General features: G+C 49.4%; 1 protein-coding gene across 1 annotated transcript; it reads right to left on the bottom strand.

Annotated features, from left to right (window-relative positions):
• Nucleotides 1-4,660: 4,660 nt before the first annotated feature.
• On the bottom strand, nucleotides 4,661-8,412 carry TP53RK (TP53 regulating kinase). The gene is made up of 2 exons (XM_070801808.1): nucleotides 7,929-8,412; nucleotides 4,661-5,244 (listed from the first exon to the last, which is right to left on the bottom strand). Exons 1-2 carry the CDS (start codon nucleotides 8,209-8,211, stop codon nucleotides 4,766-4,768), a joined length of 762 nt encoding a protein of 253 aa, XP_070657909.1. The 5' UTR covers nucleotides 8,212-8,412; the 3' UTR covers nucleotides 4,661-4,765.
• Nucleotides 8,413-9,005: the final 593 nt, after the last annotated feature.

The raw sequence follows: 9,005 nt of genomic DNA on the forward strand, positions 1-9,005 counted from the left end.
CTAGCAGTTGCTGTAATTGGGAGGCAACTGCGAAATAAGAATACAAGCCCAGGAGGGGCTGAACCAGTTTATCAGCTAAAGGGGGTGTGACCCGAGGCCCCTTGCTCTCTGAGAGGGACATTCCTTAAGAATAGAAATCCAAGCACACAGACCCAAATTGAGACTTTCTCTTGAAATAGTCAGGAACAGGCAAAGGAAAAGGAATTCCTCCCGTGGGCTTCAACATCAGTGACCGCTGTGACCAGGCTCCTGCAGGGCACCTGTTAGGGTAATCAGTGTGCCCTGCCACCATGCATGAGGGCTTGTGCTTATCTTTTCTGGCTCCCAGATTTATTTTCATTTTGGGGGCTTGATTAACTGCATTTGTGACAATAAGAAAACTAAAGGAACTATAAACTGACCAACCTGGTTTTACTGAGATCTGACTATCGACAGTTTCCTAGTTAGCCCATAAAAAACCCTTATCAGTTATTTCAGTTAACTTTTATAAGAATCTTTGTGGGACAAATCCTCCACTTTCAAGATCTCTGAAGTGGATCCGTTATATCCCTGCCCCCTTAAAGCAATTAAAGTGAAAGTGGAAGTCGCTCAGTAGAGTCTGACTCTTTGTGACCCCATGGGCTACACATCCATGGACTTCTCCAGGCCAGAATGCTGGAGTGGGTAGCCTTTTCCCTTCTCCAGGGGATCTTGCCAACCCAGGGATTGAACCCAGGTCTCCCGCATTGCAGCCAGATTCTTTACCAGCCGAGCCACAAGGGAAGCCCAAGGACGGGGTGGGTAGTCTATCCCTTCTCCAGCGGATCTTCCTGACCCAGGAATCAAACCGGGCTCTCCTGCATTGAGGGTGGATTCTTTACCAACTGAGCTATCACCAAAAGGTTTTAGATGGCATCATCGACTCAATGGACATGAATCTGAGCAAACTCCAGGAGACAGTGACAGATAGGGAAGCCTGGTGTGCTGCAGTCCACGGGGTTGCAAAGAGTTGGACATGACTTAGTAACAGAACAACAACAGGTTTTAGCAATTTAAAGTTGGAGCTGCCTTTCTGGGGTCTAATTCCAAGGACACATGTACACAGCAGAGCCAGACGGTGACACCAGTGCCAGGTAATTCCTCTCGAGGACAGGACTGGAGCTTTTGTGTTGCTGTCTTTATGTGAACAGTTGGCTTTGGGTTCCTAACCACCTTCCACAAGGAGCCTCCCTACCATTCAGATCCCAAGTAATGCCTCTGCAAAAAAGCCGACAGGAATTCCTACAGCTTTAAGGGCTTAAATCTCAAACTTTGATTCTGTGTTTGGAGAAATGGGAGTGGACTGAAAGGGCAAGCAGGAAAGCAAATTACCATACCAAACAGCTATTTGTTCAAGGCATAGTTCTCTTCTAAGCCCCGACTCCTACGGCCAGTGGTCAAATGCAAGAGAGTAACTGGAGAGTAAAGTGAGTGTTAGTCGCGCGGTCGTGTCCGACTCTTTGGAGCCCCATGGGCTCTAGCCTGCCAGGCTCCTCTGTCCGTGGAATTTTCCAGGCACGAATACTGGAGTGGGCTGTCATTTCCTTCTGAGGAGAAGAAGTCAAAAGATAAGGGAACTAGAGCATTAAGTGAATTCTTCAGCAAAGTGTACAAATCACTTGTAAATTTACATTGCTTTCACGGAACTAGGGGAATAAAACTGATGATCCATTTAAAAAATGTAATGAAGAAATAAAAGCAGACATTGTTGATGGGGGTGTGTTGGAGTCAGAACTTAGAATTCTCATACTCCTCTCACCTTCTTTAAGATGCAAACTCTTCCCCCAGAGCAAACTCCAAAGCTTTTCTCTTGTGTCTTATTGGCCAGAAAAAGGTCACACACCCACCCCTATCTCAGGGACTGAGCTTAACTTTCCTGGAGCCACCTGCACCTAGTAAATACCTGGACAAATCGAGGAATTGTCCACAAGGATTAAGGGGGTTGGCTTTTAGGAGGCAACAGACGTCTGGCACAACCTCTACCGTACAGGCTGACTCTGGGCAAGGTGTTTCATGCGAAGATCAGGAAATGGATGCTGGGGGGCGAGGGCAGAAACAGTAATGAATTTGCTCTGCCCCCTTTTACAGTGAGGAAGGGAGGCTGGAAGGGTAGGAAGTTTAACTTCTTTGCACCCAGAATGACAGAAACTTGCGACCTCTGGTGGCAAAGGAGAGCCACTCCACTGGGTTCAGGGAAAGGGGAATTGAGTCCTTTGGAATTGCTGGGCCCTGAACTCAGGACACAAGAGGAGATTCCTAGTTCTCAAAAAGAGGGTTGGGGGCAGGCCCTTATAAGGACATGGGCACTCAGTCAGGGTCTCCATCGGTTGGTGACGGCGGGGTTAGGGGTTAAGGATGAGTGCAAGGCCAGAGCAGTGCTTGCCTAGGGTCCTCAATAACTGAGACAAATACTTTAATGTGATATTTTAAACAAATCAACCTGGCAAACTATGGGCCACAACCAGGCACCTGTCTGTCTAAAAGAAATCGTAAGGGAAGCGGCATCAGGATCCAGGCCGACTCCTCAGTTACAGCAGAGACTACAGCCCACGGGCCTTACCAGCTCGCCCACCTCCCCGAGGGCAGCTCAGACGGTTCAGGAGCACGCCTGCATGGGGCACTCGCCAGGCCGGGCTTGGGTAACTGCATTCCGTGGCCCATGGCCCAGCCAGTTCTCCAGATGTGGCTTGTGTCCGAATCTGCGGGACACCTCTATGTCAGCACCTTGCCCTGCTCTGCCACTCACTGTCTGTGTGACTGGAGCAAGGCTGAGTTACTCTGTGCCTCACTGCCTTCCCTTGAAGATGGGGCGATGTACACAAAGAACCTAACTGCTCAATACAGTTAACTGATGTTGCAAATGGGAGCTTGAATCCCAGCTCTGTCGCTTACTGCGATCCTAGCACATCATAGGCCACGTTGCTCAGTGTTTCCTTATCTGTAAAATGGAGGTTTGAACCCCTGTCTGGGGGGCGGGGGGATTCCAGGGGGAATTCACACAAGGCTGCTGGTGCTGTTGGCTCACTGATGCAAAGCACAGGCCGTCCCCATGTGGAGGTCGAGGGATCTGGGATCGCAGAGCGTTCCCTAGCCTGGCCTCTGTGAGACACTGAACTAGGAGAATCCACTGATCCCCCCCAGGAAGGCTTGTTCACCCTTGTTTCCCAGCCTGGACTGAGGAAGAAGATGGAATGCGCCTCCTGGGAACAGGCAGACATCTCTCCAGTCTCTGGTTATCTCCTTCTCCCCGCCTGCAGAGGCCAGTTTTTGCCTCCCTGTTGCTGCCTACACCTCCCCCAGCTGCGGGCCAGCGTGTCACGTAGCTTACCATCCACCTGTCGACCATCATCACAGGCTCAACCTTCTCGCTGCTCTCTTGCCTTCACTCTGACTCCATACAGTCTTTCCTCTACTGATGCCATCCTTTCACAACACAGATCAGATGCTCTATTTAAAACTTCCTGAGTTGCGTTAAGAAGAAAAACCCAACCTCATTACCAGGCCCGGAATGACCCAGCGCGTACCCACTTCTCTGATTTCACTTTCTGCTTTTCCTTGCTCGGCTGCCAGCCAGTCCCACTGGCCTTGCTGTCCCTTAAGGAAGTTCCTCCTTTACCAACTTGGTACACCATGCTCCATCCGCCATCTCTCAGTTCTCTGGTGCGTCTTAGCGCCAACGTCACTTCATCAGAGGCTTCTCTGACCACTCCTGCCCCTCGCCCTGCGACGCACATTCCTCTCAGGCACCTGGGATCTCAGCATCCTTTACAGCCCTCATCACTGTCTGAAACCGTCTTAGGTACTTAGTTTGTTTCCTGAGTGGTTCACGCCCCCAGTCTCTGGGGCCTGGCACACAGCGAACACTAGGTATCTGCTGACGTAACGCCTGCACACATGGGTCAACCATTCCCACCACGAGGCAGAGATTAGCCATATTAGCCGTATAGTACAGGAGGAGACTGGGGAATGAGCCTGCAGTCTCGTTGAGAATATTCATTGAAAAAATTATGGTCAGCCTCTGTGGCCTTGGAATTCTTTGAAAAACAGTGTGATATAATGCCAATACATAATGTAATAATTTGAAGATGTGTCATAGCCAGCATCTCATTTCTTAAAGGGTCAATGGAGTTAAGCAGCATTTTTCATTTTTACCATATTCTCAAAAAGAACTGTATTTTACACCAAAACCTAGTATGTACTGTTGTCTATATACACATTTGAAACAAGTTTCATAAAACAATATTTACAATACTACATACAATGCACTTTAACATTTTCTAATCTCTGATTCCATTTCATTTTTTAATATGCTGGTTGCATTCCACTGTACTGGTTTCAAGAGGAATATGTCACGAACACAGCAACAAAAAAGGCTGGGTTAGAGAGCTGATAAAGATACACTGCCACCAACTGAGGTTCTGTCCTTGTCTCACCAGAAGGACTGAAAAGTGGTTCAGTGTGCTTCACTGGTTCAGTATGTGGTTCAGCGTTTTGTAACGTCACGCCCTTCAATCTGAGGTGTATGCCTTACAACTGCAGAGAAAGCCTGAGATTTCTTCTGAATGCCCAGTTCTGCCAGACATATACAGAGTGAGAACAGCCAACGGCAGGTGATAATGCCTAACAAGCACAATTGCAGCACTTAAAATTACCCGATCATCTTTATTTAGGTAGGATCTCATACTCATAGCCTTCCTTCAAATGTACCATGAAGTGTCCTGCCTGTGGCTGTCACACAGTGATTCTTCTAGCCCACCATGGATCTCTTTCTCCCTCTGAGGCGCACCTCATCTAATTTTTTTAACACTGGTTTGGACTTTCTGGAGGCGGCGGAGTAGCTCTTCAGAAAGGCTTCAAACACAGTCTCGGTGTTGGGATGGGTACTGAGGAAGGCCTTCTCTAGGACATACAGGTCAACTCCCTTGTCTTCCGGAAGTGCTGAAACGAAGCTCAGCCCAAAGTCTATGAGTACAATGTTCAGCTGCTCCAGGGGGGGTTTCAGGAGCATGTTGGATGTGGTGAGATCACCATGAATGAGGTCTTCGTCGTGCATTCGAGCCAAAACCTGCCCGATGGTCCTGGCTAAGTCCAGGAGACTTTGGGGAGATTTTTCAGTCTCCAGAGTGGATTCAATATAATCTCGAACAGTCACTGAGCCTTCGATTTCTTCCATAAACAAGCAGTTGGAAGCATAGTCCACAAAAAAGACTACTGGGGCACATATTCCTGTAACCAAGATATAAGGGGTCATTGAATTAGATACTTTTTTTTTTCTTAATAGCTTAATTTTCTAGCTCAGTCAGAAAAATTTTCCAGTGTGTATCTGAACATTTTGGGGAAAAGATTTAGGAATGCTGCAGAAGGGTACAGCTTTCCTTCTCTGGAAGTTTCTCCTGCCAGACTATGCTTAGACCACCCCAGCTAAGGTCAGCACAGCCAGGGCTCCCTCCTCCCTTCTACCCACTGTGACTGAACTTCATTTGTCATATTTGGGCTTCCCTGGTAGCTCAGCTGGTAAAGAATCCATCTGCAATGCAGGAGACCCCAGTTCAATTCCTGGGTCAGAAGATCCAAAGGAGAAGGGACAGGCTACCCACTCAAATATTCTCGGGTTTCCCTGGTGACTCAGCTGGTAACGAACCCGCTGGCAATGTGGGAGACCTGGTTTTGATCCCTGGGCTGGGAAGATCCCTTGGAGAAGGGAAAAGGCTACCCGCTCCAGTATTCTGGCCTGAAGAATTCCATGGACTACAGTTCATGGGGTCACAAAGAGTCAGACACAACTGAGCAACTTTCACTTTCTCTGTCATGCTGCTGCTGCTGCTAAGTCACTTCAGTCGTGTCCAACTCTGTGCAACCCCATAGACGGCAGCCCACCAGGCTCCCCCAATCCTAGGATTCTCCAGGCAAGAATACTGGAGTGGGTTGCCATTTCCTTGTCCAATGCATGAAAGTGAAAAGTGAAAGTGAAGTTGCTCAGTCCTGCCCGACTCTTAGCGACTCCATGGACTGCAGCCCACCAGGCTCCTCCATCCATGGGGTTTTCCAGGCAAGAGTGCTGGAGTGGGGTGCCATTGCCTTCTCCGATACTTCTTCCCTAAAATACAAATCAAAGTAAACAGCCAGAAGGGTAAGCACCATTAGTTATATGTTCAAACATATGAAAGCAGTTTCCTGACAAGGACAGAAGCAGGAGACCAAGCAGCGTGCTGGCCTAGAGACGCATCTTTACAGAGAGGAAAGAAAGTGAGTCGCTCAGTCGTGTCTGACTCTTTGTGACCCCGTGGACTGTACCTACCAGGCTTCTCCGTCCATGGGATTCTCCAGGCAAGAATACTGGAGTGGGTTACCATTTCCTTCTCCAGGGGATCTGTGCGACCCAGGGATCGAACCCGGGTCTCCCACATTGGAGGCAGATGCTTTAACCTCTGAGCCACCAGGGAATACAGAGAGGGAGGACAAGTTCAAATCCCAGCTCCCTTCCTTATTAACTGTGTATCTTTAAAGTCACATGCATTTCTCTAAGCCTCCATTTCTGCTTCTATAACATGAAAACAGTACTACCAATAATCCAATAACTTCACTGAATTTGAAGATTCAATGACTCTTTACTGAATGTCAATCACACTCAAGACACTTCGAGATACTAGAGACAAATGTGTAGAGATACAGCAGAAAACAAAGCAACCGGGATCCCTGCTTAAGAGAACTAAGCTCCTGGAAAGGGTGAAAATAGGAAATACGAACGCATGCATAACTTTGCAAATCCAAGCAAGGGCAGAGACAGTGTGCTTGTTGGCAACTGAATTTCTTCCAGATCTCCCAGCACCTAACAACATCTTGGTGTACAGTTGATGCCTAAAAAATCACCAGTGAAAGAAACAAAGGTAGAAAGTGTAAAAGTGAAAAGCCAGTGTTTCTGAGTCAGAGGGATAGGGGGTGAAAGCTTACTAACTGTGTAACCTTGAGCAAGTTACTTCTCCGCTCTGAACTTTGTTTCTCAACAGAGGCAAAGGTTTATGGTCATGGTGCAAAACAGTGTTTAGTCAAGGCTATGGTTTTCCCAGTAGTCATGTATGGATGTGAGAGCTGGACTATAAAGAAAGCTAAGCGCCAAAGAATTGATGCTTTTGAACTGTGGTGTTGGAGAAGACTCTTGAGAGTCCCTTGCATTGCAAGGAGATCCAACCAGTCCATCCTAAAGGAAATCAGTCCTGAATATTCACTGGAAGGACTGATGCTGAAGCTGAAACGCCAACACTTTGGCCACCTGATGTGAAGAATTGACTCATTTGAAAAGACGCTGATACTGGGAAAGACTGAAGGCAAGAGGAGAAGGGGACAACAGAGAAAGAGGTGGTTGGATGGCATCACCGATTCGATGGACATGAGTTTGAGCAAGCTCCGGGAGTTGGTGATGGACAGGGAAGCCTGGCGTGCTGCAGTCCATGGGGTCGCAAAGAGTCGGACACGACTGAACTGAACTAGACTGTGTGAACCCAGAGACCCTGGCTCCTGCGCAAGTACTTGTAACTACATCTGCTTCTTAAAAGTAACTAACAGTGATCGAAAGTTGAGATTGTACAGATGGGGAAACTGAGGCTCGGGGCAGTTAAAACACACGCTCAACGTTGAGTAAAGGTGGCAGAGTCGGGAACTGAACCAGGCGCCAAGAGCTCCGGGACAAATGCTCGTCGCTACAACGTCAAGTGGCTTCTTAAGAGTTAATGAAAAGAAGGATGAAAGGAAGACATTTCTTAATGGAAAGCCGTGAAGAAGGTACAAACGGAGAAACTGAGTCAAATCTCGCCCTCCCCCACCACCCCGCAGCGCAGGGGAGCCCCTCACCTGCGTCGCCCGGGCCCCGGAGCCTCGGGGGTCCCCCGCGTCCCCAAGCTGGGCCGTCTTACCTGCGCGGCGACAGCGGAGCAACGCCCGGGCCTCCTGCACCGTCCGCCGCCGGCTGAGCCGCGCTTCCAGCGTCGGGTGCCGGTAGCCCTTGGGGAAGCGGTGCTTCACCACGGCCGCGCGACCCTGGAAGCGGCCGCGGAACACGCGCGCCTCGGCGCCCTGCTTCACCAGCTCCAGGCTGCTCAGGAAGCGGCTGTTCCGCTCCCGGGCTGCCGCCAGCGCTTCGGCCGCGGGCGCCAGATCCTCGTTCGGCTTAGAAGCAGCAGCGTCGGCCGCCGCCATGTTCCGTTTCCGCGTCGCCGCTCGGAGCTCTTCGGCCGCCTCCGGAAACTGTCGGGGCTGCTTCGGCTCGCTCCGAAAGTTCTCGGACCTCTTCGGCCTCTCTAATGCCGACACTTTTGCCTCCTGGAAGTGGTTCCTCCTCCCAACCTTTCGGCTCTTTTCTAAGCCGCCTGATCTCGCCACTCGGCTCTTCGGCTATTTCCGTACACCCTCGGCAGCTCTCGGTGAGCCGCTCTTTCCACTTCTCGGCTCTTTCCGGAAGCCCTTCGTGACTCTTGCGGTTGGCTTTGGTGGCGCCACCTCTCAGCTCTTCGGCTATTTCCGGAAAGCTTCGGCGTCTCTTTGAAAAACCTCCCTTGGACTCTGCTCTCAGGAATTTGTCTGGATCCTGGGAAGTTGCACGTCACAGTCCCTGAGTTTCATGCATACACAGGGAAGGTAACCTTTTCAAACATCAGACCCTTTGTTTTGTACTAATGTGGTTTCCAGCACCTTTCTTCAGTTCAGCCTACTTGAAGCTCCTATAGAACCAATTCTATTTGGTTTGGAAAACCCAGTTTCCCAAGTTTGTAGTTTCATTATCATAATTCTTAGTGTCCATATGGTCATCTCCATGGTTCCCAAATCTGTCTGAACTGCTCTGTATGGTTGTTAGCATAACTGAGGCCATCTTGGGTCTGTACAGTTCCTTCTGTCCTTCTTCTCACCCTACCTATGGCTGTTCTGTGTAATAAATCTCTTCTCTGTCATCAGTGATTTTTAGGTCCAGGTGGCCTCTATGCTTTGTTAGCCTC

The sequence above is a fragment of the Bos indicus genome, chromosome 13, assembly GCF_029378745.1.
Source record: "Bos indicus isolate NIAB-ARS_2022 breed Sahiwal x Tharparkar chromosome 13, NIAB-ARS_B.indTharparkar_mat_pri_1.0, whole genome shotgun sequence".
NCBI lineage: Eukaryota > Metazoa > Chordata > Mammalia > Artiodactyla > Bovidae > Bos > Bos indicus.

Bases quoted from the DNA above. Each gene is read 5' to 3' on its own strand.
- TP53RK (XM_070801808.1), bottom strand. From the start codon at position 8,211: ATGGCGGCGGCCGACGCTGCTGCTTCTAAGCCGAACGAGGATCTGGCG. The intron at 5,245-7,928 runs GTAAGACGGCCC...TCTTGGTTACAG, and splicing joins GCTCCGCTGTCGCCGCGCAG to GAATATGTGCCCCAGTAGTC.